At 53.9% G+C, this 26,636-nt stretch overlaps 3 protein-coding genes across 10 annotated transcripts in view; 1 reads left to right on the top strand and 2 right to left on the bottom strand.

Moving 5' to 3' along the window:
• DNAJC7 (DnaJ heat shock protein family (Hsp40) member C7) overlaps positions 1-7,672 on the bottom strand; it is a 33,784-nt gene extending 26,112 nt beyond the window's left edge. The window contains exon 1 of one of the 3 annotated variants that reach the window (XM_021719523.1): positions 7,309-7,672. Coding sequence is in view for 1 of the 3 variants with exons in the window: in XM_008071918.2 (XP_008070109.1) it covers positions 7,309-7,385 (77 nt within the window). In the remaining 2 variants the exon portion in view is untranslated. Of the gene's footprint in view, positions 1-7,026; positions 7,153-7,308 lie in introns of those variants that run through there. The other 2 variants (XM_008071918.2, XM_021719522.1) reach the window with 2 other exon arrangements.
• NKIRAS2 (NFKB inhibitor interacting Ras like 2) lies at positions 7,522-14,209 on the top strand. 6 transcript variants are annotated; one of them, XM_021719527.1, is made up of 4 exons: positions 7,522-7,595; positions 12,147-12,254; positions 12,981-13,222; positions 13,830-14,164. In XM_021719527.1, exons 2-4 carry the CDS (start codon positions 12,161-12,163, stop codon positions 14,067-14,069), a joined length of 576 nt encoding a protein of 191 aa, XP_021575202.1. In that variant the 5' UTR covers positions 7,522-7,595; positions 12,147-12,160; the 3' UTR covers positions 14,070-14,164. The 6 variants fall into 6 exon arrangements, with proteins under 6 accessions (XP_021575202.1, XP_021575200.1, XP_008070108.1 ...); XM_021719525.1 differs by lacking the exon at positions 7,522-7,595 and adding an exon at positions 10,616-10,768 and having other exon boundaries at positions 13,830-14,209; XM_008071917.2 differs by lacking the exon at positions 7,522-7,595 and adding an exon at positions 10,642-10,768 and having other exon boundaries at positions 12,981-13,054.
• Positions 14,210-16,370: 2,161 nt separating this feature from the next.
• Positions 16,371-26,636, bottom strand: part of ZNF385C (zinc finger protein 385C) — a 35,095-nt gene continuing 24,829 nt past the window's right edge. Inside the window, exons 2-8 of the mRNA XM_008071915.1 lie at positions 24,938-25,086; positions 22,044-22,154; positions 19,825-19,990; positions 18,141-18,437; positions 17,470-17,666; positions 17,072-17,182; positions 16,371-16,607 (exon numbers count right to left, since the gene is read on the bottom strand). Of these exons, the coding sequence (XP_008070106.1) occupies positions 16,371-16,607; positions 17,072-17,182; positions 17,470-17,666; positions 18,141-18,437; positions 19,825-19,990; positions 22,044-22,154; positions 24,938-25,086 (1,268 nt within the window). The remainder of the gene's footprint in view (positions 16,608-17,071; positions 17,183-17,469; positions 17,667-18,140; positions 18,438-19,824; positions 19,991-22,043; positions 22,155-24,937; positions 25,087-26,636) is intronic.

The raw sequence follows: 26,636 nt of genomic DNA, 5'->3' as shown, positions 1-26,636 counted from the left end.
CTACCACGCCCGGCTGATTTTTTGATTTATTGCAGAGATGAGGTCTCGTTGCCCAGGCGCGTCTCGAACCCGCGAGCTCAGGCAATCCACTCCTCTGCCTCCCAAAGCGCGGGATTACAGGCTGAGCCACTGAGCCCGGCTTAAAATATGTTTCTTGCTGGGTGTGGTGGCTCAGGCCTGTAATCCCAGCACTTTGGGAGGCCAAGGTGAGAGGGTTGCCTGAGTCCACTGGTTGGAGACCAGCCTGGGCAACTTGGCGAGACCTCATCTCTACAATAGATCAAAAAACAAGCCAGGCGTGGTGGTACATGCCTGTAGTTCCAGCTATTTGAAAGGCTGACGCAGGAGGATTACCTGAGCCCAGCAGGCTGAGGCTGTGGTGGCCACGAGCATGCCACTGCACTCCAGACTGGGAGACAGAGTAAGACTCCGACGGGGGGAAAAAAAAAAGAGAGAGATGGAAACACGTGGGAAGGAGATGGAGGACAGTTGCAGTCCATCCTAAACGAAAGTATCAGATTAATCTCACGCCTGTAATCACAGCACTTTGGGAAGCCAAGGCGAGAAGATTGCCTAAGCTCAGGGGCTCAAGACCAGCTTGGGCAACTTGATGAGACCTCATCTCTACAATAAATAAAAAAAACAAGCTGGTCATGGTAGCATGCGCCTGTAGTTCCAGCTACTGGAAAGTTGAGGCAGAAGGATCGCCTGAGTCCAGCAGGTCGAGGCTGTGGTGGCTATGAGTGTGCCACTGCACTGCAGCCTGGGCGACAGAGTGAGACCCCAACTCAAAAAAAAAAAAAGTATTTCCTTATTCTTCAAGTATAACTTCACAAAAAGAAAAACGCAACTTTGAAAGCAAACCTGTTCTTCTATAGTACATGGGGGTTAAACTCTGTATATCCTTTGAACATGCAGTTACATTCTCTCTCCCAATTTAGCATTCATTCACTGCTGATGCTAATTACTCCAAAAAAACACTGCCAAGAGAGTCATTTGGTATCATACAGGTCTTAGCAAGGCTTGACATCATGTGACCAAATTAGACAACTTGGGCTCACGATCGTCAGCCAACTTTGCACATTTACAGCTCAGCTAAATTAAAAACATATTAAAACGCCATAGCTGACACTGCAATGCGCCCCAAATGAGGTGTCCTATAAAAATTTCCATTTTCTCTCTAAATTCATCCATTGAACACTTAAGCAAGATCTCTGCCTTAGGCCAACTAATCTAAATTTCAGCAATTAAAGGGGTGCTCAGAAACATTAGTCAGTCTCCTTTAATGCAGGATTAATTGGAGAGCAGTCCTTTGCTGGCAGGGCTTGGTGGCTCAGCCTGTAATCCTACCACTTTGGGAGGCTGAGACGAGTGGACTGTCTGAGCCTGTGGGTTCGAGACTAGCCCAGGCAACTTGGTGAGGCCTTGTCTCTACAAAGAATCTAAAATTAGCCCAGCACAGTAGCACATGCCTATAGTTCTGGCTACTTGGAAGGCTGAGGTGGAAGGATCGCTGGAGTCCAGCAGGTCAACGCTGGGGTGGCTGTGAGTGTGTCACTGCCCTCCAGCCTGAGCAACAGAGTGAGACTCCAACTCAAAAAAAATAAAACATGTCACTGCTTTTATTTCAAGTATTCAGCTAGAATACTATTTTTTATAAAGTTAAGCTCTTAATAATAGTTTAAATCAAGACAGATGCAGCAGCTAAAATGAGTTTTTTGGGTGTATTTTCTTGATATATTATAATTCTGCAGTGGAAGAAAAAATCCACTTTAGCTAAAATTACAACTGAGGACAAAAATATTTGTTAGAGTAAAGCAGTATTTACAGGCCTCTGAAACTCTGGAGAATATTTTACAGGCAGGAAGAGCTTTAGCGAAAGGTCCTTTCTTTTCCACATTTTCCCTTCAGGCTATCACTAGTGAGACTTCACACTGCCACTGAGTCTTAGGCTATCTGCCCTCATGCATGCCTCCTGTGTTACTACTTCCAGCCGTCATCTTAAGTGCCGTGGCCCCACTTCTTTTATTTGGTCAAATGTACTGGTTGCCCATTGATCTAGAAACGTTCTCACCCTTCAGAAATTTATGGGATCTTGGCCAGTCTCGGCATAGAAATGCATTCCCCCTTCCTGCAGTCCGAGACCTCTTGTCCCCAATGACGTGTCACAGGGCCGCTTCACGTTGTACTCCCTCTGACTTTCGTGAGAGAATGAGGAGGATTCTATCTTACCAAAAGCAAGTCGTTTTTTTTTCTCCCTTTTGTCTTAAATCTTCCACTAATTGAGGAGTGAAAAGCCAATATAAATTTCACATAGATAGTGGAAGCCACCTGTGTGACCTGGAAGGACTTCAAAAACATCCCAAGGTAGCATGTGCTAGGTGCTTCATGACCGCCAGAGAAGACAGAAGGTGGGCTCTGTATGATTGCCTCCGCTAGCAAAGCTGCCTACCAGCCAGCTTCCCTCATCCACTTTCCCACAGAAGGGTCAGCTTCTGCTTTCATTTTAAAGCAGAATTAAAACAACCCCTCCTACCTTTCTCCCCCCAAAAAGAGGGAAGGTGGAAGATAAAGATGGAGAATATTCCCCAACACGACAATTCAAACTGTTCTCTGTGTGGACGTTAAAGGGGCAGAGCCAGAGGGACCCACGAGGCACCACCAGGAGCCACAGATGAAGTCCACACAAAGCAGCAGCACTCTCTACTGCTGGAGCATGGAAGGGCATCAGCAGCTGACTGGAGTGGGAGATATTCAGTGGGGGAAAGCAACCAACCAACTTGTCCACACAGGAATCCCATCGTGCAGGTAGAGGGGAGTCATTTGGAAACAGCTACCACAGTTGTGAGCTTCAAACATGTGCCAGTTCCCTCAATGACAGGCATCACAATCTATGACGTCTACCTAACCTACACTGACCCTGCAGAGAGGAGACCCAGTCATAAAGCTACTCTTGAGAACAAGCTTCTCTGCAGCTACTCTGGGGACACAGTCCCTGGCTTTGCAGCATTAACAAGAGGCTTGTCTTCACAATATATCCCCAAAGCCACCGTTTCCCATCCCTTGGCTCCCCATTCTGTGATATCTCCCACTACCCTCATGGAAAACACAAGCACCCACAAAAATCTAAAACTGAGGAACTACAATTAAGAAAAAGGTCACTTCCTGAGGGTTTTCGGGAGGTCAGGTGGAGATGGGAACAGGAGTGGGATGTCTGGACTGTCAACTGGTGTTCTGCTTCTCTCCACGTCTTCTTGGTGCCTTGTTACAGTCCTATTATCAGTTCACTTGGGGACACAAGAGGGGATGGGTCTCAGGTTGGTTTTGTCAGGTCCAGCAGGGAGCCTTTTCTCATGTCTTGGCTCCAGTGTGTCCTGCTGCTGCTGCTAAATCGTCAGTCTTATAGAAACAAGATTAGAGGAGCTTTCTAGACACCAGACCTGGTGATTGGAGTGTTTTAAATGGTTACTGTTGGGAGCCGACCATGGAGGCCCACTGAGCATTAAGGATCAGGAAGGGCCGTTGACCCTGAGACCACTAGGATGTGTTCGGGAGCTGCTGACCCCACTCCCTCCCTCCTTTTCCACTTGGCACTGCAACCAGAAAAGGCTCCTGCTGGCTCTAGCAGAAAACTCTGAGACCGGAACATACACAGCTAAACTTGGGAGTCTATTGTTCCCATTTTCCATGGTTTGCAGTTTTTGCCTTTAAACAATTTAAGTTCAACTTTGAGTCACATTGAGGAGCCTTAGTGCAGGTCACAGGTTCTCTTGATGTGATCTTAGAAATTTATAGATATAGATTTTAGGAAATAGTTTATAGAAACTGAAGAAAATTTAGGTAATCATCTTATTGTAAAGTGTGGTTAGTTTAGTTTGATTTAGGGGGGCCAGTGAAGTTTGAATTAGGCCAGCTGGTGTTAGGAGAGTATAACCATAGCAGCAATTGTTTTTAACAGAAACTAGTTTGAATTAGTACAGAATAGTAGAAGTTAATAATTCATTATGGCGATTTCGGGTTTACACATTGAGTGATGTTATTTCAAGATGATGTAGTTGTAATACAATTAAGGGCACATAAAAAACTGGTTTGGGGAACATTAATCAAGCATAAGAAACAAAAAGACAATTTGTGGTTGTTCTTCCTCATGTTCTTCCTTATGTATGAAAAAACATTTGCTTGAGAGTGGGTAGTGTCCTTTGTGCACCTGAACCTGTTCATGTGAAAGGCACATGCTACATTTTGTTTTGTGATGGTGACCTTGCAAAATTTAGGGATAAAAGCCCACTGTAATTTGCAATAAATGGCTTCTGCTCACTTTGAACAGTAGTCCAGTCCCTTTCTTTCTCCCCCGCTAGTCGCCTACTCCATCTCACCTCCAGGAACCTCTGAACCTTGCAGGAGCTGGACTCCTGCAGGTGACATGTTTTATCTCCATAGCCTTATTGTCTCTAGAGAAAAAAGAAATAGACTTCAATTTTTTTGCCTGTCACTCTGACAGAGATCCCCCATAGCAGCCAAGAGGCTAAAATAAAAGCTGTATAAGTTGGCACTCAAATAGATCAGGGTCTGGGCATGAATATTATTTGTTTCTCTTTGCCCACCAGAACAGATAAACCTACTTAGGAACCAGAGGATTAAATTCCAGAGGTTTTGCATTTCAACTAACTTAAGGCCTTATATTTCCTGGGAAGTTGCTGACCGTTTTACTGAATATGTGAATACCTATCTTTTTTTGTTGTTGGAGTTGAGTCTTACTCTGTTACCCAAGCTCGGGCAACCCTTCCACCTCAGCATTTCAGGTAGCTGGAAATACAGGCGTGTATCACTATGCTTGGCTAATTGTTTAATCTATTGTAGAGTCGAGGTCTCGTCAAGTTGCCCAGGCTGGTCTTGAACCCCTGGACTCAGGCAATCCTCTCACCTTGGCCTCCCAAGTACTGGGACTACAGACTTGAGTCACGGCACCTGGTCTTGTATTTCATTATGTCTAAAAGTGCTCTACATAATTATATGTAACATATAAGTCTGTCTGGTAAGAATGCCTGTTTTCATAGTTTTACAGTTATATTTTCTTAGTGAAAGATAAAACTGCGTTTTACAATCAATAATGTCTTAGATTCCATGAAATAAGTCAACACCCTCTCTTATTTTTGGTGTCACTGCTACCAAATACCATGTTTTTGTGTGTGATGTGGTTACATTACAGCATTGCCTGTTTTATGTTTCTTAATATACCTTCAGGTTCATCTACACCAATGTTATGATAGAATATCCTAAAGCTGTGATTTTTTTAAGGAAAAAGATTTTACTTTAGACAAGGAGCTTTGAAGTGAAACCCAAATTAGAGACACTTGCTTTACACTAAGTAGCATGAGTTTTTAAAGTTACCTAAGGCCAAAGTCCCTACTGATAGACCATAGAAACACTGAACTTCTTCCAAATGCAAATAAAGTAAATCCCTACAGTCATTTTGAGCTCTGTGTTGGAAGGTTTTGTTTCCCATTTTGCAATTCCTTAATGACTTCTATGAGCTGACAGTGCTTCACTTTTTCTGCAAAGAGCCTGGTGCAGTGGCTCACACCTGTAATCCCAGCACTTTGGGAGGTCAAGGCAAGAAGACTGTCCGACCCCAGGGGTTTAAGATCAGCCTGGGCAAGACCTCATCTCTACAATAATTTAAAAAATTAGTAGGATGTGGTGGTGCACACCTGTAGTTCCAGCTACCTGGAAGACTGAGGCGGAAGGATTGAGAGCCAAGAAGGTCGAGCCTGCAGTGACCCCAAGCGTGCCACTGCCCTCCAACCTGGGCGCCAGAGTGAGAATACCACTCAAAAAAAAAAAAAATCTGGAAAGAAGTCAGGAAAGACATGCAAACTCAAAACTAAGAAGAGAGAGAGGGCACACTTTGGAACCCCAGTTTCTCTGATACCCAGGGACCTATTACACTTTGTCCAGCCTCTCAGCTCCCAAAAGGTCAGGAACTTGAGACACTGGCTGTGGTAACTACGCGTAAGCCTGGTAACTGTTCACTGTGCCTGAGTACCTCTTAAGTTTCTAACTTGGATAACTAAAAAAAAAAATCTCAGAATCCTGACCTCAGATCTCATGAATTCTACATCACCACTCAAATTACCCAGACTGAAGACAGGAGGGGCTTGGCATAAAGAGATGAAACGCAAACTTAGCCGGGCGTGGTGGTGTGCGCCTGTAGTTCCAGGTACTTGGAAGGCTGAGGCGAAAGGACTGCCTGAGCCCAGCAGGTCGAGACTGCGGTGGCCATGAGCCTGCCACTGCACTCCAGCCTGGGCGACAGAGTGAGACTCCGACGGAAAAAAAAAAAGAGAGAGAGAGAGACACGAAACACGTGGGAAGGAGATGGAGGATGGTTGCAGTCCATCCTGAACGAAAGTATCAGATAAATCCCTGGCTGATAAGGAAAGGGCCCCGATCCTCCAGGACCTTTCTCGTCAATTCCGCTTTAGGAATTAGAACAAGTATGACTACCCACAACTGTGTTCCAACCCCCGCTTCTAACAACCTGGCTTAGCTGCTGCCGGAATCCAGAGTGTTCTCGAAAACCACTCACTCAGCAGCTCCCTTGGCCAGTCCGAGCACTGCGGCTGCCTGGGGACTCGACGCCCAAGCAGGCACCCTCCTCCCCCCTGCAGCTCCACTGAAGTAGAGTCCCGGGAGATGGGTGAGACTCTCCCCCAGGAAGGACGGGGGACCGGAAGCCCGACGTGCAGAGCAAGAGATGAGCCCCTCGCTTTCCCTTGTTCCTCTGTCGTCTTCGACTTCTGGGGTCACCTGAGGCGACGAGACCACCGATGGAAACGCACAATTACCTCGGACCCTGACTAGTGGTCGCCAGGGCATAATGACGGGGGAGCAGGTGGCGAGGAGAACAAGGGCTTTGGAGACGGAAAGCGCAGACCAGACAACGATGCACAGAAGTCAACCAGAGAGGGCGGGGGTCGGGGCCCCGTAAGGAAGTCGTCACCGACGCCGCGCCGCCTCCCCCACCCCGCACCGGACCTCGGAACCCCCCCTCGGAGACCCAGCCTCTACAACGAGGACGACCTTCCTCTCAGCTGGGGAACGAAGCCGGGCCTCGGCTCCCCCGCCAGGCGGAAGCGGGAGGGGAAGGCCGACCCCCAAGAGCGCCCCTTCAGGGGGTCCATCCGGCCTTGATCTCAGATTGGGGGAGCTGTTCGCGGAGGGCGGGGCAAGGCCTCGACAGCTGGGGCCTGCATCACGGCCACGGAGCTGAAGCGCGCCCCCTCCACTACCCTGCCGCCCTCTTACCTCTTCGCTTCTTCGTCGTCCAGCAGCTCTGGCTCGGTCGCCGCCATTACCACATCGCACTCCGCGGCAGCCGCCATCTTACCGCCGGGACCAGAGAGCCGGGTGAGAGGCAGGCGGTGAAGAGCACTTCCGGCCGGAGCATCGAGCAGCTCCGCGGCGCCGCGCCCAGAGGGGCTCCCTCGGGCCCGTCTACCAGCGAGAGGCTCGACTTGCGGCCAGAGCGGCCTCCCGCCCCCGGAGGTCCACGGGGGTCTCCGCGCCGGAGCGGGGGCCCAGGGACAGCTCCTGTGCGTAGGGGGCGCCAGTGTACCCGTGGGTAGAAAAGGGGGGAAGGGTACAGCGGGGTGCAGCCTCTCTAGGGCTTGGTTTTCCTCAGTAGTCCAACAGTCTCGTTGCCATGGCAACTACCAATCCTAGAGCGTCTCCCGCAAGGCTGGGGGCGTCCGGGCTGGGTGGGGACCTGAAGCCCCAGGATCTGGAGGGAGCGAGTCCCCACCGCCACCTTCCCGTCCTTGGAGTGTGTCCACGGCTTCCTCCCGGGAAAGGCAAGCGACACTCTGAGCCCAGCCCCCCCGGCTTTCATCGTGCCCCAGAAGCCCTGCCCAACCAAGCCGGGGGAACGCCGGGCGTCTTCACCCCGCGCCTTTCATCCCCCCCCCATCTCCAAGCACCGCCTGGCTCATCACCCCAATGACGCCGACCCTTTGATGGAGCTGCTTTCATGTCAGCCGCTTGGGAGTGCCGTCTCAGCATTCAGCCCGGGGAAGGGGGCAGCCAGGACGTGGTGCCCAGACCCTGCCCTGAGGTTTATAAGGCAGCCCGCGGGGGTGAGGCCCCTGCCCCCGATCCCGGGCACGCCCACCGGCCACCTGAACTCCCTGCTCAGCACGCTCGTCTTGCCGAGTGCGGTCTGGGTGGGGAACTCACAGGGGGCGAGGGCACAGTTTAATCACCTTGTCATAGGCACTCGCCCAAGCCAGTATTTGTGGCGTTGAATTAAATCGGAGCTTTCTGGGGTTACGTAGGGGGAGTTTGAAGTCATAACGTAAAGCTAAGGGGAACTGAAATAAGAAGGAGCCAAGGGGTTTTTTTTGTTTTCGTTTTTTTTTTAGTTGGAGTCTCTTGTCACCCAGGCTGGAGTGCAGTGGCACGCTCATGGCCACCGCAGCCTCAACCTGCTGGGTTCAGGCGATCCTTCCCTCGCAGCCTTCCAAGTAGCAAGTAGCTGGAACTACAGACGCACACCACCACACCCGGCTGGTTTTTGTAATTTATTGTAGAGATGAGGTCTCACCAAGTTGCCTGGGCTGGTCTCAGACCCCGGGCAAACCTCTCGCCTTGGACTCCCAAAGTGCTGGGATTATGGGCTGAGCCACCGCGCCCAGCCAAGACAAGGAATTTTAAAACAATGTGCCAGAGTCCCTACCCTGTTGGCATGATTCCTGCCTGTCACAGTGCCCAGGGAGCTGAAACGACATGGACCACCAGATGGGAAGGGAGGAGTCATTCATCCAGCCAGTCATTCAGTGACCCTTTCCAAAAGGCCTACTGTGTGCTAGGTTTGGAGGGCACAGACTCACAGACCATCTACCCTGTGTGCCAGTGGCCCGCAGTCTACAGTCCAATCCCAGCTGACCTGTCTTTGACCATCTTTCCACTTTGTGTTCTCTGTATCAAAGCCAACTGGAACTTCATCTGTTGATGATGCTCAAGTCTCTTTTTGTTTTGCTTTTTGAGTCAGGGTCTCACTCTGTTGCCCAGGCTGGAATGCTGTGGCATGATCACAACTCACCACAGCCTCAGCCTCCTGGGTTCAAGGGATCCTTCCACCTCAGCCCCCTGAGTAGCTGGGATTACAGGTGCGTGCCACCACACCCAGCTAATTTTTTTTCACTTTTTTGTAGAGATGAGGTTTTGCTATGTTGCTCAGGCTGGTCTCGAGCCCCTGGGCTCAAGCAATCTTCCCACCTCAGGCTCCCAAAGTGCTGGGATCACAGGCATGAGCCAGTATGCCCAGCCCGTGATGTGTCCAAACTAGACCTTTCTTTGAGTTCCAGCCCTGCATATCCAGCTATCTACTGGACCCCTCTTAGATGCTTCGCAAATCCCCACAGCTCACTACATTTAAGTTGGACTTTTCGTGGTCTCTTCACCCCTCAGCAACATTACCAAATCTGTATGTACTTGATTCTCTTTCCTGAATTCCCTGTTAAATGAATTCAACCATTCACCTGGTCACCAAATGAGAAAGATGAAAGAGATCATGAACACCTCCCTCTTTCTCACTCCTGGCTTCCAACATAACACCAAGTTTTGTTGATTCTCCTACCAAACATCTCCCAAATCTATCTCGTCCTTCCATTTCAATTCAGGCCCTCATCGTTTAAAAATGTGGAATCTGCCGGGTGCAGTGGCACATGCCTCTAGTTCCAGCTACTTGGGAGGCTGAGGCTGTCAGATCACTTGAGGCCACGAGTTTGAATCCAGCCTGGGCAACACAGTAAGACCCCCCCTCCCCTTAAAAATAACAAACAAACAAACATAGAATACTATAATAGTCTCCCAGTTGGCCCCCAGTCTCATTTCTCTCCAAGCTTCCCTCTTCTGCCAGAGTGACCTAATCAAATGCAAAAACTGATCCTATCACTCCATGGGCAATGACTCTCCATTGCCATCAGTCGAATCTCTCTGGCCTACAGCACAAGGCCTTTGATTATTTGGCTCTTGTTTCTTTCTTTAACGATTTAATTTGTATTCCAATATGTAGCTCCTTTCTACCACCCATGTTGAACCCAAGCACTTGTAGTTCCAGAAAATGCCATGACTTGCCATATTTCCTCCAATCTAGAACCCCTTTTCCTGGAAGCCCTGCAAACCTCAGCACAGACATGGCCACCTCCAGGAAATTCTCCTTGATGTCCGCTGCCCCGAAGTTAAATGCCCCTTCGCTGTGTCCCAGAGCACCTATGTAATAGCACTCACCATGGTATACTGTAATGATCGGTCTAGGCATTTAGCTAGGCTTTGAATCTAGATGGTGAAATTCATCAGGTCTACCTGTCGCAGAGTAGGTGCTCAGAAAACATTTCACGGATAAAAGATTGAATAAGCGAAGAGATACTGTGTCACTGTACTTTAGAGAGAGAACATTTGGGCATCAGAGACAGCCCAACAACGCGTATCCCGTCCAGGGAGCCTGGAACCCGGCTCCGCGCGGAACCAGGGCAGGTACCGGCCGTCGTTCCCCCGCCGGCCTCCGGGGGCACTGTGCAGTCGGCGCCTGTTCGCCGCCGCCGGAACTCGTCTTGCCGGCCGGAAGCTGGGGGGCGGGACGCGGCGGGGGCGGGGCCGACAGAGTCGGCTCCGACCCGGAGGACAGGGAGTCGTTGAGGCGGTGCTGCCTCTCCCTGGTGCCCGCGCGCTCCAAGGGGCCCGGCTGGCGCTGCGGGGGCCCCGGGAGGTACGAGAGCTGGGCGGCGAGGCTCGTCCGGCGTCACGATCGGCCTCCGCCTCCGCGCTGCTCTAGGGGGCAGGTCTCCGCCTGTGATTCCCCGGGGCTACCCTGGCTGCCTCGTGGTGTCCCTTGCTGAGGGGCTCGCTATGGAGGGGGGTCTGTGTCAGGAGCGTCCTCTGGGGCGGCTTCTGTTTGGGACCCTCTGGGGAGTGGTGTCTATCTCTGCTGTTGGGGGGAGCTTTGTCTGGAGCTCTGGGAGACCTCTGTCTGGGCCCCTTCGGGGAAAGGGTCTCGGTGTCTGGCCTTTTTCTCTTCTGGGTCAGCCAGTCCGAGGGCCACCGAAATCTCCTATCCGAAGCCTTTTTCCTTTAGATTCTTTCACTCCTTTATCGCTTGCCTGATGTTTATCTTAGTCGTGGACTTGACTCTGGGTTAAAAGGAACTGACTGTTGTCCGGAAAAGTCACACAGGAAAGCAAATTATTTTTTGTATTTGCTCACTTTCCCCAAGGAGCAGGTGGCTTACGGCAGACCCACACAAAGTACTATTCCTGTGTATTTCTTCACGGGGTCACAGTTAAAGAGAGGAGCATAGCTGGGCGTGGTGGCTCATGCCTGTCATCCCAGCACTTTGGGAGGCGGAGGCGAGAGGATTGCCTGAGCTCAGGCAACATGGTGAGGATTGCCTGAGCGTGAGCAACATGGTGAGACCTCGTCTCTACAGTAAATAAGAAAAAATTAGCCAGGCATGGTGGTGCATGCCTGTGGTTCCAGCTACTTGGAAGGCTGAAGCAGAAGGATCTCTTGAGCCTGGCAGATCGAGGCTGCAGTGGCCGTGAGCATACCACTGCATTCCAGCCTGGGCAACAGAGTCCGACTCAAAAAAAAAGAGGGCAGCCGCCTGGGGTCCCCTCCCACTGTCGGAGCTTTTCTGTCCTTTCAATAAATCCTGCTTTCTAAAAAAAAGAAAGAAAAGAAGAGAGGAGCCCAGGCTGAACTCCCTTCACAAGGGGTCCTCTCTCCACCTGGTGCACAGAAAGGCACCTGGCCGGTGATTTCTTCAAGCCAGTGACTCTCCTTTCCCTTATGGCAGCATTTACTGGGCACCTGCTCTGTGCAGATACTGGCTACATACAGGGAGTCACAAAGATGGATAAGATACAGTGTGGACATAGCCACATCAGTTCAGTACTCTCCGATGAGAGTAGGGATGATGCTGAGGCCCTGAGGCTATGCATTCCTCTCAGGACTTAGGCTCTGGGCTTGGGAGGTCTGACTTCTGTTTTTTGTTTTTTTCCCCCTGGTTTACCAGAAAACATCTGCAGGTAACTCCCCTCGTTTTGATCCTCTTCCCTCACCTCACCCAGTATGTTCTGTTCCTCAAGGTTAAAGACTAAGCATGGGGAAGAGCTGCAAGGTGGTTGTGTGTGGCCAGGCATCCGTGGGAAAAACATCCATCCTGGAGCAGCTTTTGTATGGGAACCATGTCGTGGGTGAGTGTCAGTGGGGGTGGGCGAATGGTGGAATGAGTTGAAGGAGAAGGTTTCGATCACAATATACAGAGATTAAAGCTGTTCCTGGTGGAGCTGACCCTAAGAATAAAATTATAGGCCGGTCGTGGTGGCTCATGCCTGTCATCCCAGCACTTTGAGAAGCAGAGGCAAGCAAAGGCTACCACTAGCCTTTCTTCCTAAGTCCAGGGATTCGAGACCAGCCTGGGCAACTTGATGAGATCTCGTCTCTACAATAAATCAAAAAATTAGCCAGGCGTGGTGGCACGCGTCTGTGGTTCCAGCTACTTGGAAGGCTGAGGTGGAAGGATCTCCTGAGCCCAGCAGGTCGATGTTGCGGTGGCCATGAGCATGTCACTGTGCTCCAACCTGTGTGACAGAGTGAGACTCTGACTCAGAAAACCCCCCAAAAGCTTATGTTATCATCCCCAACTCTGTGACATTGAACAACTGTGGAACAGAGAAGCCCAGTGTCCAAGATAGGGCAGACAAACTCCCATGGTACACTTCTGCCTAACACGGCATGCACATGAGATGGAGATCTGTTCCCCAGACCCGAGTCATTTCAGTCCTGCTCTTGACTCTCAGTTCTCCTCAGCCCTCACATTCCTCTCTCTCCCTGTCTGGCCAGCCTGCAGTTATGATGTCCTCATCATACACGTTTCCCATGGCCTTCGCACTTGAAACAGTTTTCTCGTCTCATCCTAGGTTCTGAGATGATCGAGACACAGGAGGACATCTATGTGGGCTCCATCGAGACAGACCGGGGGGTGCGGGAACAGGTGCGCTTCTATGACACGCGGGGGCTCCGAGACGGGGCTGAGCTGCCCCGGCATTGCTTCTCCTGCACCGATGGCTATGTCCTGGTCTACAGCACGGACAGTCGAGAGTCCTTTCAGCGGGTGGAGCTTCTCAAGAAGGAGATTGACAAATCCAAGGACAAGAAGGAGGTGCGTGGCCGCAGCTCCTGGTGGGAACCTCCATGGTCAGGGAACATTGGCCTGGGCTGGCTTGGGAGGCATTCGTGGCTTGTGCCCCACTCACTGGCCAGGAGGTGGTGAGGAGCTGGGGGTGGGTGGAGGTGTCTTCACCCTCTGAGGTGACCACTGTTGAGGCCATTCAACCAGAGGCTTCTCTGCTTCTCTTTGGTGTAAGGGTTCCCTGGACTAATGCTTGAAGCTTCCGCTAGCCTTTCTTCCTGATGGTTCCATGCTCTTAGCTCTGAAGGCCCTTCTGTTTTCCAGAATCCCCCTCTAAGCTGTGGGCATCCTGAGATCACTTCCTCACCGGTTGTTTAGCCAAAAACTGGCAGCTAGTAACGAGCATGCGAGTAAGACAGGGCTTGATGGAACTCTTGAACCTCAGGGCTGGAGGAAGGCCAAGGTTTGAACAGAGGAAGGAGAAGAAAAGGCGGCATCTCCTCCCCTGGCCAGTGGCTTCTCTTTCAAAAGGGATAAGAAAGCCGCTGAGACTTTCCTCTCATAGGACTCCAGCCCCCATGCCCCTTCCTGGGCCCTTGCTACACCCATAGGCCTCTATTCTGTCTCCCTTCCCCAGGTCACCATTGTCGTCCTTGGCAACAAGTGTGACCTACAGGAGCAGCGACGTGTGGATCCGGACGTGGCTCAGCACTGGGCCAAGTCGGAGAAGGTGAAGCTGTGGGAGGTGTCGGTGGCTGACCGCCGCTCCCTCCTGGAGCCCTTCGTCTACCTGGCCAGCAAGATGACGCAGCCCCAGAGCAAGTCCGCCTTCCCCCTCAGCCGGAAGAACAAGGGCAGCGGCTCTCTGGATGGCTGAGACCTGCCTTTCCCGCCTCACCCTCCCAGCCCCAACTTGGCTTGTGGGGCTCTGGGAGGTGGGAGGGCAAGAGGGGAGGGCAGGCAAGCTTGTCTGGGAGCCGGGGGAGCCCACACTAGCCAGGCCCAGGCCAGCCCCAGGACGGGCAGGTCATCTTGGTTAGCGCCTGTTCCCCTCCCCTCTGCCCTGCTCCCCACCCACCCCCAGCTCTCACTATGTCTGCTGCACTGTCACCTGGGCGCTTGTGGGGTAGTTCTTCCATCTGCCTGGACAGAAACAGTGCTGCTGTGCAGAAGGGCCCAGTCTAGGGTGAGGGTTCTGGTTCCTACTCTGGGGGTCCCCCCCGGGCTTCCTGCCAGTAACACACACATGCTAGGGCACCAGCCTGGACTCCAGATATTATGCTATGTGTGAATGAGCACTGTGTGGGCACACATGCTGGTGTCTCCCCGTCCCTCACCCTGGGTCTCTCTCTTGTCCTTGGCGGGAGAAGCTGCCTCCTGGGAGTGTACTTTTCCTTTTTTTTTTTGAAAGCAGGATTTACTGAGAGGACAGAAAAGCTTCCATGGTGGGAGGGGACTCGAAGGAGTTGCCCTACTTTTCTGTCTTAACTCCCCCTCCTCTGTTCTTCCATTTCCTCTTCCTGCTCAGGTAGCGGATGGGCCTCCCTGGTGGAGGCAGAGTGGCAGGACGACAGGGCTGGGTCACCCAGTGAGGTCTTTCCCCTCTCTGGGCGTCAGTTATCTCATCTGTAAGGTGGCGGGAGGCCTGAGCAGATCTTCCAGATACTTTCCAGCTCTGGTTTTCTAAAGCCCGCGGCTGCCTCCTCTCGGTGCTAAGCCTCTGGCCCTGGAGGCTGGATCGCGGCTCTCCGACCAGCCGCCAGGGGACAGGGGTGCGCCGGCCACGCGCGGCTCCGCTGTGACCCGCCCCGGGGCTGGCTTGCTCCTGGCTGCGGGTCTTCTATTTATGTTACCTGTGTTTCTATTTACACGCCTGCTGCCCTGGTGAGGGCTGGCCACGGTGCTCCTCCGACCCTTCTTACCTCAGTGCCTGAACAGAACAAGGCCACACAGTAGCAGCTTCTCAGGAGCGTACCCACCTGTCGCTGGGAGTCGGCAGCACCCTGCGGGCTGTCCCGTGTGCTTAGACCCGCGACTTCCGGTGCCCACTCCGGGCTTTCATGGTGCACGCCCAGCCTGGCGAGACCGGCTCCGGGCCACCTCCCGCACACGTCCCTCCCTCCCAGAATCCGAGAGGGGAGTGGGGCGGTACCGGGGCTGGGCACGCAGGACTAGGAGGTACACGGGCTTGGGCTTCAAGTTCATTTATTGATGCATTGGACACAATAAAACCACGACTGCTGTTATCAAAAAGTTGCCCTCCCTCCCCACTTGTTCTCCCAATGACAATAGCTTTTTTAAAAAGATACAGGTGGAGACCCGCAGAGTCCCATGTTGTGGGGTGGGGGCAGTGCTGGCTGGGATGGAGTTGGTGACAGTGACTTTGATACGTGAGAACCGTCCTGGGACCTGTGTCAGCCTGCATTCCAGCATGCACCCTCAAGGGGGGGCTGGTGACCAGCTGGTTGGGGAGCTGTCAGGAAAGCACCTCCTTTGGACCCTGGGGGATTTGGTGTCGGCTGAGTCTACAGTCAGGGAAATCCAGTTCCCCCCAAAGAGTTGTAGTTCAGAGGAGCCAGGGAAAGGCTGAGAAGGGAGCGCTTTTGTGGGGGGGTCATCCCCCCATGAAGACTGGGCCCAGCCAGAACATCACTCTCACCCCCCATCACTACGGAGCATGTGAGAGACCCCTCAAGCTTTCAGAAGCTCCTTGGCTCTGCCCCACTTAGCACTGCTTGATCCAGGGGCCCCTGGGTCCCAATTTCTCCTCCACAGTCCTCTGCCAGCCCCCATGGCCACCTTGTCCTCATGGCCTTGAGCCCGCTCCAGCTTGAGACCCCAGTCCTCTCCAGTGAGGGCTGAGCAGGGGAACAGAGTCACAGACACGTCCTGGGCTGGGAAAGCCTGGCTCATTGTGGAGGGGAGTGACAGCACCACGTGGCTGGGCTGGGGTTTTGCATAGATCTTTGGGATTTATCAGGCCAGGGAATGCAGGAGCCTGGGACTAGCCTGGGAGGAGGTGGGGATGGGCTTTGGATCCAGCCCAGGGAGCGAGGGACCCCCTTAGAACTAGCTCCGTTCTTCCTAGACCGGGTCGGACCCCCAAGCTGTGTGTTGGCAGTCCCTGTGGGACAGAGGAACCGGCTGCTGGGAAGTCAGCCCTGGCCCCCCAGGAGGGCTAGTAGGGGGCAAAAACGAGGGGTCCCGTGGCAGGGCGGACAGTTCCCGCTGGGGTGCGGAACAGAGCCGGGCCCAGGATGGGAGCTGGGAAGATAGTCGTGGCTGCGGTGGGGGCAGGGCGGAGGGCCAGGGGCCCTGGCAGGGCGCAGATGGCTGCGGCAGCGGCGGGGAGCGGGCTAGGCAGGAAGCGGGCCGCCAGCGTCTTGGTGAGCTGCTTCTGCAAGGCCAGTTTAGACTACACAGAAAAGAGGGGGATGGACACGGTCCCTACCCCAGTAAGCCCATCCCTCCCCAGACCCCACCCTCGGGCTTTTTGCTGCAGGAAAAACGTGCCTTTTAGCGTTCCAACCCTAAGTCCTCCTCCTACCCTCAGGTGCTCATTCCGAAGGGCTTTCTCCACCACCTGTCTTCCTGCCCAGAGGGATGGGAATCTCAGGATGGGAGAGGGGAGGAAGCTGGGGGGGATGGTCTCCAGGAGATGCACGCCCACCCCTCGCCTCTGCCCTTGAGATGACTGCCCAAGCCCGCCTCCCCGGAAATTCCTCTGGGCAGATCCCAAGACAGCCCAGAACCCAGCCCCAGCTTGTTCTCAGCAGCCAGCGAGCAAGTGGTCTCCTTCCTGCCCCAATCCCGCTGGCCAGCCCCCAGCCCACCCTCTCCCCTCTTTCTCCACCCCAGGGCTGCTGCCTGGAAAGATACCTTGAGGACACTCATGGCCAGCACGGCGTGCTTCTGCAGCTTGCTGTGCTGGCTGGAGGGCTTGGGGGGCTTCCCGGCCAGGCGGTCTTTGTGCCTCCTGCTGCTCATGTGCTAGTGGACAGACAGACAAGGCCGGGAACAAGATGAGGAAGCCCAAGGACCCCGACCTGCCCTGTCATGCTGGACCCACAACTCAGGCCCATTGGGAGCTCCTCACCTGGACAGGCCCTGGAGGGGGAGGCGAGACTTGGCCTTGCCCTCTAGGAGCCTATGACCCTGCTGGCCTTGCGCCTTTCCAGCCTCCCTGCCCTGTCCACCCTCCCTCTCCAGGCCCCTCTCCTCCTGCCTTGGGTCGCCCCCCATCTCCGCTCCAACCCCACCTGCCTCACTTCTCCCACCTGCTTGAGTTGGGTCTCTGAGTTGACCTGGAGCTGACAGACAGCACAGTGGAAGGGGGGGCTGGGTCCCTGCCGGCCACCCCGGCCACCCGCCACTCTCTTGGCCTTGCGTCCGGCCCCTCCCCGAGACACCGGGCGGCCTCGGCCCCTGCGGGGAGCCCCTCGCTGGCCTTCCACCATCCACCGGTGCTTGGCTCCTGGAGGGAGAAAGGGAGGCAGTCTCAGCCCAGAGGCCCTTGGAACTAGGACCCTGTGGCCATCCCATTAAGCCTCAAGGCTGCTCCCCAGCCACAGGTGACTCCCCACAGCTCCTCTCCCCACCAGCCTCCACCAGGGAGGGCCTCTTTGCACCGCCACTGGCCAGTGTCCCTGCTGCCCTAACCTCAACTCTTCCTTCTGGTTCTGTCCAGGAGAGATGGAGGAGGAGTCTCCTGTCCCTGAAGTGATCCTTCAGAGATTTACTGGCTTTCGATTCTTGGCGCCTCAGACTCCTCTTCTGATCCTCCCTCCCCGGGAATTAACGGGAGGACCCAGAAATGCCTGCCCACTAGCAGCTGGGTACAGCCTCTGCCGCCCAGCCCTTGAGCACAGCACCCAGGAGCCCAAGCCTGGTGAGGCTCAGCCTCCCTGCCTCCCTCCTCCCCAGGCTCCAGCTCCTGGAGGCCACTGACCTGTGTTGTGAGCCTGAAGCTGGGAGGCTGAGTTCACGGTCACCTTACACGTGGGGCAGTAGAGGCGCCCCTTCTCGCTCCTGCCTTCCCCACTCACACTGCTTCCCGCGGCAGCTGCCGCCGCCGGCTCCGGCCCTGGCGCCTCTCTCCCAGGCTCCGGGGAGCAGGGCAGGCAGGAGGAAGAAGAGGAAGAGGAGGCAGCATCCAAGAGGTCTGAGGGGACTGGTTCCTTGAATGTGGGTTCCGGAGTCAGCGGTGGCTGGAGTGGAGGGCCAAGAGAAGGGGCTGCAGGAATGGCTGGGGAGATGGAGTGGGGGAAAGTGTGAGGCCCTCTCTCCCCTCCTGCTGTGGAGATGGAGATGGGGGGGGGGAGAGTGTGAGGCCCTCCCTCCCCTCCTGCTGGGGAGATAGAGGGGAAAGAGTGTGAGGCCCCCTTCTCCTGAGATGAAGCCGAGACTGTGACTTTCAGCACTGACAACAGGGGTGGCATGGTAGGGTGGAAGGACCCCTCCCCGGATGTAGGGGTGACTAGCGCTGAACTCCAAGCCCCACTCTCCCACCAACTCATTGGGAAGACTTGGGCCTCAGTTTCCCCATCTGAAATCATAAAGCTGGACGGCATGTTCTCAGCCCTCATAGTCCCGATATCCTACTTATTTGCTGTCAAATAAGCAGATACCACTAAAAAGAGGTACTCAATTGTTCATGGAACACTAGTCACAAGAGCATGGAACTACAAACTATTCAAATGTCCATCAACAGGAGAAAAGATTTTTTTTTAATTGTGGTATTTCTGTTTACATGAGCAATGGAATAATAAATAGAAATAAACAGTGGCATGTTCAAGCCATGGAGTACTACACAGCAATGAACAAGAATTACAGCGTCGTGCAAAGGCACGGATAGGTCTTAGAGACATGATGAATGCTGCTGAATGGCTCGTGAGACAAAAAGCAGACACAGAGACCCACATGCTCTGTGATGCAGCAAACCCAGATGAAACAGATCTATGCTGAGGAAGTCATGATGGTAATTGCCCTGGGGGAGGGTCGCAGTTGGTTGAATAATGCCCCCCTCAAAGTTCATGCCCATCTGGAACTTCGGAATGTGACCTTCTTTGGAAACAGGGTCTTTGCAAATCAACTTAAGAGAGAGAAGGTCCTGCTGGATTCAGATGGGACCCACCCAGTGATGGGTGTCCTCATAAGAGCATGTGATGACACAGAGACACACAGGGGACAGTATGGTGTGAGGAGGGAAGTAGAACTGGGTGACACATCTGTGAGCCAAGGCACGCCGAGGACGGCCCGTGGCCACCAGAAGCTAGAAGACAGGCATGCGCCCCAGAAGGAACTGGCTTCACTTCTGCCCTCCAGAGCGGAGGGACACACACGTTTCTGTTGTTTTCCGCCGCCCAGTGTGTGGCCATTGGCGATGGCAGCCCCAGGAACTAATTCCGCAAGGCAGGGACAGGAGGGGGAGCGGGGCAGGCTTCCAGGGAGCCACACCATGCTTGTTCTGGGTGTGTTCAGGTTGGGGGCAATCATCGAGCCGAGCACTGTGTGCCTTTGCCTGCGTGCCTGGAGCACTCCAGCACCAGCAAAACAACGAGCAGAAATCTCCCCACCGTGTAGGAAAGTGGACTTGGGATGGGGAGAGGGGACGAGGAGAGTTCAGGACTGACCTGTGCTCTGCGACTCTCCAGGGGCTCCACCAGCCAGCGTCAGGGTTGGGGACACTGTGGTCCCGTCCTGGGCCAGGGTCTGTGGCCTCTGCTTGCTTTTGGCAGCTTCGACAGCCTTGAGTTTTCTGGCGTGTTTGTGGCCTTTATAATGTGCTTCTGCCTGGTTCTGGGGTGGGGGGGAATGAGGTCAACATCCATTTGCGGAGTCCACGTGCCCCATCTGTGACTTGGAGCTGGGCAGGGGGACAGGCTGAAGGGAAGCAGGGCTTGGCCCACCCCGGGACAAGTCCTCTTCATCGTCATCATTGTCACTACAGCACGTGTGCAACAGAATGCGTTCTCGTATACCAGCTCCAAGGCAGGCAGCCTCTGGCTTCAAATTCTGACTCAGCCACGGATTCACTGTGCATCCTGGGGCAAGTGACATCCCGTCTCTGAGCCTGAGCTTCGCATCCTGGGGCAAGTGACATCCCGTCTCTGAGCCTGAGCTTCCTCGCCCATAAGCTTTGTGATGACAATACCAACCTCGTCAGGTTGTCAAAATTAAATGGGAACATGAGTTAAGGGGCGAGTGCATACAGCAGGTGCTCAGTGAATGAGCTGATAAATGCACAAAAGAAAAAACAGGGCAGTCCTCACGTTAGGGGTACATATACCCCAGAACACACATCTCTGTGTTCATTTCTTCAACAAGTAGCTAGTGAGCATTTGCAGTCTGCTAGGCACTGTATCAGGGGTCCAGAATGAAGCCGTGGTCCCCCCAGAGTGATTTTCTGTCCCCGTCTTGCAGGACTCATGCCAGCTGAAAGTCTGAGGGAACCCCAGAACCTGGCCTATCAATGTCCTGCCCCCTGGCCTGTCAACATCCCCACCTGTTGATACCCACCCCAGGCCCCTCCTAGACACTTTTACCCCAGCAGTTCTGCTGATACCTGGCCCACACCCCAAAATGCCCCAACAGGAAGTAAACCTTCCCTGGGAGGCCAGTATGAGGCTCCCCCTCCACCCAGGGGAGGCTGCAGTAGAGTCTGCGGACCTTGGAGTCAGCTGGGCTGAGGTTCAAATCCCAGCTTTGCTCCTTACCAGCTGTGTGGCCTCAGGCAAGTCTCTTAACTTCTCTGAGGCTCAGCTTCCTCATCTGAAAAGCAGGGATGAAAATAGCGCCTCTCAGGCCGGGCGCGGTGACACATACCTGTAATCCCAACACTTTGGGAAGCTGAGGTGGGAGGATCGCTTGAGCCCAGGAGTTTGAGACCAGCCTGGGCAACATAGCAAGCCGTTGCCACAGGAAAAAAAAAAAAATTAGCTGGCCATGATGGGATGTGCCTATAGTCCCAGCTACTTGGGAGGCTGAGGCAGGAGGATTGCCTGAGCCTAGGAGCTCAAGGCTGAGGTGAGCAATGATCATGTCATTGCACTCTAGCCTGGATGGACAACAAGACTGAGACCCAGGCTCAAAAAAAAAAAAAAAAAAAGCTGGGCATGGTGACTCATGCCCGTAATCCCAGCACTTTGGGTGGCTGAGGCAAGAAGATTGCCTGAGCCCAGGGGTTCAAGACCAGCCCAGGCAACTTGGCAAGATCTTGTCTCCACAATAAGTCAAAAAATAAGCCAGGCATGGTGTCACATGCCTGTAGTTCCAGCTTCTTGGAAGGCTGAGGCGGAAGGATCACCTGAGCCCAGCAGGTCGAGGCTGCTTTGGCCGGGAGCGTGTCACTGCACTCCAGTCTGGGCGACAGAGTGAGACTCCAACTCAAAAAAAAAACAAGAAAGAAAAAGAAAATAGCACCTCTGCCCATCCCACAGTTGTATCATGAAAACTAAGCTTGGTGATGGGCAGGAACACATTCTGTAAACTCTCAGGTGCTTTAAAAACTCAGGTCCAGACCAGGAGCTGATGGGGTGGCCCCTGGAACCCACCCAGCGTGGAGGAAGGACAGAAAGATCCAGAACGTAGGAGAGAGGCATAGGGGAGGGAAACAGAATCCCAGGGGGCTAGGCAGGGAGCTGGGCAGCAGGGGGTTGAGGAAAAGAGCAGAGGGACCCAGGGAGAGGAGAGGACCGGATGGCTAGAGTGTCTCTCCTCTGCAACCAAGGATGGGAAAGCGGCCCACGGCCCCTGCCGCCAGGATTCCTCCCGGAAGGACCCCGGAAGCCCTGTCTCCAGCCTGGCCCTGCCCAGCCCCCTCCCCAGACCTGTTTCCGCTGCTCCCTCTCACCGCTGAGTTGAACCTCAGGTGGCAGATGTTACAAGAGATGAAGAGCTTCTTCTTCAGAGGGGTGGGGACCCCAAACGTGTGACTGATGACGGCTTTCTGGACCGGGTCCATCTGTGAAGGGGTTGGGGGACACAGTAACTCCAGGGTTGGCTTGGGGATTGGGGGGAGGGTGGTACAAAAATGCCTTAAGCTACCTGGGCGCAGTGGTTCACACCTGTCATCTCAGCACTTTGGGAGGCAGAGGTGAGAGGGTTGCCTGAGCTCATAGGTTTGAGACCAGCCCGGGCAACATGGCAAGACCTTGTCTCTACAGTAAATCAAAAAAATTAGTCAGGCGTGGTGGCGCACACCTGTAGTTACAGATACTGGGAAGGCTGAGGTGGAAGGATCACCTGAGCCCAGCAGGTCAAGGCTATGGTGGCCATGAGTGTGACACTGCATTCCAGCCTGAGCAACAGAGGGAGATTCTGACTCAAAAAAAAGAAAAAAAAAGGCCTTAAACTAAAGACTCTTGAGGAGGGCTGTAGTCAGGCTTGAGGAAGAACTTTCCATCCCATGGGTGTCAGACACAAAAAGAAACAGCCTCTTCTCTGGCTGACTCCAGTTGTCAGCCTGGGCTTCTGCTTGGAGGCAGGAGGATGGCCAGGATGACCGGCATGGTTTTGGGAAACAGAACCGTATCCTGGTGGTCAGCTTGGCATCTTTTGCTTCCCCTCTAGTCACTGTTGTTTTGTTTGTTTGCTTCCTCCTTTGCAAGAATCACAACCACTGGGATGGAGAGAGGAAGGGCCACAGAATCCTTCTGCTAAAATGTCCTCCAGGCTTGGACCCGGGTGCTGAGGAAGAGAAGTCCAATGGCATCAGCCCTGCCACTGTCATAGGGTCCGAGGTTTCCGACGGGCTCGGGGGAGTGAGAGCCATGGCCCGTGGGGGCCACATCGGGACAGGCCTGAGGGTTCCCTGAGTGGCAGGATCAGTTTTCTGGAAAATTAATTTGGGTCTTTTTCTTTCCCTTATTTTAAGACTTTTGTTTCTTCTTCTATCAAACCAAAGCTTTATGTTTTCTTTTCTCAGGAGCCCTCATGGTTGATCCCAAGCAGAAGTTGTGTGGACTTGTCAAGGGGAACCTTCCAAACTTTCCCAAGGGAAGCGAAAAGCTCGGAGAGAAGCACACCATATAGAAACATCCTTGGGAACCAAAAGAGGTTCTAGTCCTCACACCACCTGGGCTAACCAGGTGCTCGGGGACAGGACGTCAGGAAGGGGCGGGGCTAGTCCATGATTCCATTTGCTTCATCAGAATTCAAAAAGTCAGGGTCTTATTATGTTGCTCAGGCTGGAGGGCAGTGGTCTGCAGGGCCCCCTGCAATGGGACCACATCTTTGAACAGTGAGCGTGACAGCACTGACAGCAGCGACTCTAGGCCGGAGGACTCCCTCATCTCAGGCTCCTTGGGACCTCTGTACTCCCCAGGGGATGGGAGAGGAAGGAGTCCTATGCGTGACTGAGACAGAACTTGCCAGCACCCTGTCGGGAAAGGGCGGGGCTAGTCCATGATTCCATTTGCTTTATCAGAATTCAAAAAAGAAGGGGACTCTTGATACTGCATGAGGAGAAGCAAAATTCATACCACATCCCAGCTGGATTTTAAGACATGAAAAAAAAAAAAGAATAAGCTTCATACTACACTTATTCACACACACAGAAATGGAGACTTTAAGCACATAAGCTTAAAGGCAGCTACAAACTCACAGGCAGAAGCACACACACTCACGCACACATGATGCATGTCCACAGTTAAACTCACATTCACCCAAGCCACACAAAAACACACACGCTCCAAGGTCAGGCATACACCAGATACACACATAGAAGACACCAGGGCAATCCCTTGCCCTGCAGGTTCACAGGCACACAAACTTTTGTTTGTTTGTTTGTTTTTGAGTCAGGGTCTTATTTTGTTGCTCAGGCTGGAGTGCAGTAGCACGATTACAGCTCACCGCAGCCTCAACCACCTGGGCTCAGGTGATCCTCCCACCTCAGCCTCCTGAGTAGCTGGGACTACAGATGCATACCACCATGCCTGGCTAATTGTTTTTTGTAGAGATGAGCCTAGGCTGGCCTCAAACTCCTGGGCTCAAGCAGTCCTCCTGTCTCGGCCTCTCAAAGTGCTGGGATTACAGTCGTGAGCCACTGAACCAGGTCATGCATACAATTTTTTTTTTTTTTTGGAATCCGAGTCAGTGGTATGCCCAGAGCCACCGTAGCCTCAACCTGCTGGGCTCAGGTGATCTTTCCACTTGTCTTCCAAGTAGCTGGAACTACAGGCACACGCCACCACGCCCGGCTAATTTTTTGATTTATTGTAGAGATGAGATCTTGCCAAGTTGCCCAGGTTGGTCTTGAACCCATGGGCTCAGGCAATCCCCTCACCTTGGCCTCCCAAAGTGCTGGGATTATAGGTGTGAGCCACCGTGCCTGGCCCATGCACTCATATTAATTGCATACAAACACCCAGGTACGAAGAGTTGCTTACTGGACCCCAACACACAAATTCACACCAGAGACACAAAGTACAACAGAAAGGCATGCCCTCAATCTTACACAGACATACATTTGTCATCCACAGAAGTCCCTACACAAAATCCCAAGTGGGACGGACCTACAGGTGACCTATAGGTGTGATGGCGGGCAGGTGGGTGGGTGGTGAATGGGTTACCCTGTGTTCCCCAACCTAGGAGAGAACAGGACCCAGGGGTCCCTGTTTGGGGAGCACCTAGTCCCTCTGTGAGATGAGCTCCTGGCTAGACCCAGCTGCTGAGAGCTGGCCCCTGAGCCCCCTTCGGCCCCCCCATGAGCTTGCCGCATGCCCCCACCCGACAGCCCGGCCGTACCGTGCTGAAGCCGGGGAAGAGACTGAGCGGGGCGGCGCCATTGAAGTGGAAGGCGAGCAAATGCTTGAAGTCCAGCGGGGGCTGCAGAGGCCGGGCGGGCAGGGGCAGCGAGGCCAGCAGGGGGCTGGGGGCGCTGGAGGCTGGGCCTGCTACAGGAGGAAGAAGGGCAGGGTCTGAAACAGGGCACCACAGGGCTCGCTCCTACCTCCGCAGCCAGGAGAGCCCGACGGGCTCCTCAGGTGGGGAGCCAGGGCAGGAATCCCCAATCCTCTCCACCCAGCGTCGCCCGCCAAGCCCAGGGCCATGGCAACCCTTGTTCCTGTGCCCCTCCTCCTCACAGCTTGGGAAACAGGCAGGGGATTCACAGCTCAAGGCTCTCAGCCCAGAGGGATGACCCTCTGCCCCTACAGAGGCAGCTCAGAGGTGCACCTGAGCCCCCAGGGGGAGTCCAGCCAAGAGCAGGGACAGAGGGGACAGGGCGTACCCTGCCATACACATCACCATGGAGTCTGCATCTGGCGCTGGGTTTCCACTTTATTGCAAATTAAACTCCAACCCAGGGGACTAGGGCAAAGCCCTGCCCCTGTTCCTCTCACTCTAACCACCTGCCCACCTCCAGACCCCTACACCATTCGCAGCAAGGGCTGTGGTGGGGAACAGGAGACCGTGGACTCTGGGGAGGCGTTGCTGCCCAGCTCTGGTGAGCCCAGACTGCTTCCTCCACACATCCTGGGTTGGGCCGAGAGGCTGGTTCTCAACACCATGGTTTTGTACTCTGGTCTTAGAAGTCTGAAGCCGGGACAGGGGAGGGATGGGGACTTGGTGAGCAACCAGATGTTGAGGAAGAAAAAAATTAGAAAAAAACCCAGGCCACTTGGGACGTTTTGGGATCCTGTCATTGCAAAACCAAAAGAAGCCCTTTTAGGGTTTTGTGTTAACACTATGAAAGATAGGCTAGATTTATTTCACATTTAGAGACGCCGATGTCTAAATACACAGACAGATACAGGAAAGTCCGCAGGTAGCCTATTGCTGAGGAGGGGAGGGAGGGCACCGCTATCTCCCTTGAACCACTGTGCCCTTGAACCACTTGTGCACAGAGAGAGGGTGCTGTGTTGTGCATCAAAAACAAGTATGGCCATCTGCTCTCCAGTCATACCTGAAGAGATGCTACCAGGATAGGTAAGAAACAGTCAAGGACCACCTCTCCTTTCCCTCAGCCCCTCAAATCCCAAGACCCACTCCTCCTCCCTCCAGCCAAGACCCTCAACCTTTCTAGGGCCAGAACTTGGTCCGAGTCCAGAAGGGAAAAGGGTGAACTAGCCCTCACCAGCTGTGAAAAGCCCAGGAGTGATTTGGGGTGCCCCAGATCCCAGCATCTCTGCCCACCGGCCCAGGCCCCTGGTCACCCAGTCCCTTCCTCCCTAGCTGGGCAGGGTTCATCTCTGCAGGGAGCAGAGGAAGGGAGGGGAGGATGGGTGGGTGGCCTCAGGTCCGCGGGTGGCCACAGTTAGGTCAGCTTGGGTGCAGCAAGGTCAGGTCTGGCTTAGCCCTCAGAGTGCCCAGGGCGAGAGAGGCAGGCCACCCTCAAGAGAGCTGCGACCCCAGCAGCCCCTCCCCCCACCCACTCTCTAAGAACTCCACGGCCAGCGCGAAGTCAAACTCGGGCAGGGGCGGCCCATCCACAGCGATCTTCACC

Source organism: Carlito syrichta, unplaced genomic scaffold, assembly GCF_000164805.1.
Source record: "Carlito syrichta isolate Samal-C Ts95f unplaced genomic scaffold, Tarsius_syrichta-2.0.1 Scaffold314793, whole genome shotgun sequence".
In the NCBI taxonomy this organism is placed as follows: Eukaryota; Metazoa; Chordata; class Mammalia; order Primates; family Tarsiidae; genus Carlito; species Carlito syrichta.
This window is presented reverse-complemented; position numbering and strand designations above follow the sequence as displayed.

Coding starts and splice junctions, on each gene's coding strand:
- NKIRAS2 (XM_021719525.1), top strand. CDS start 12,161: ATGGGGAAGAGCTGCAAGGTGGTTGTGTGTGGCCAGGCATCCGTGGGA. Junction 12,255..12,980: donor GTATGGGAACCATGTCGTGG/GTGAGTGTCAGT, acceptor GTCTCATCCTAG/GTTCTGAGATGATCGAGACA. Junction 13,223..13,829: donor AATCCAAGGACAAGAAGGAG/GTGCGTGGCCGC, acceptor TCCCTTCCCCAG/GTCACCATTGTCGTCCTTGG.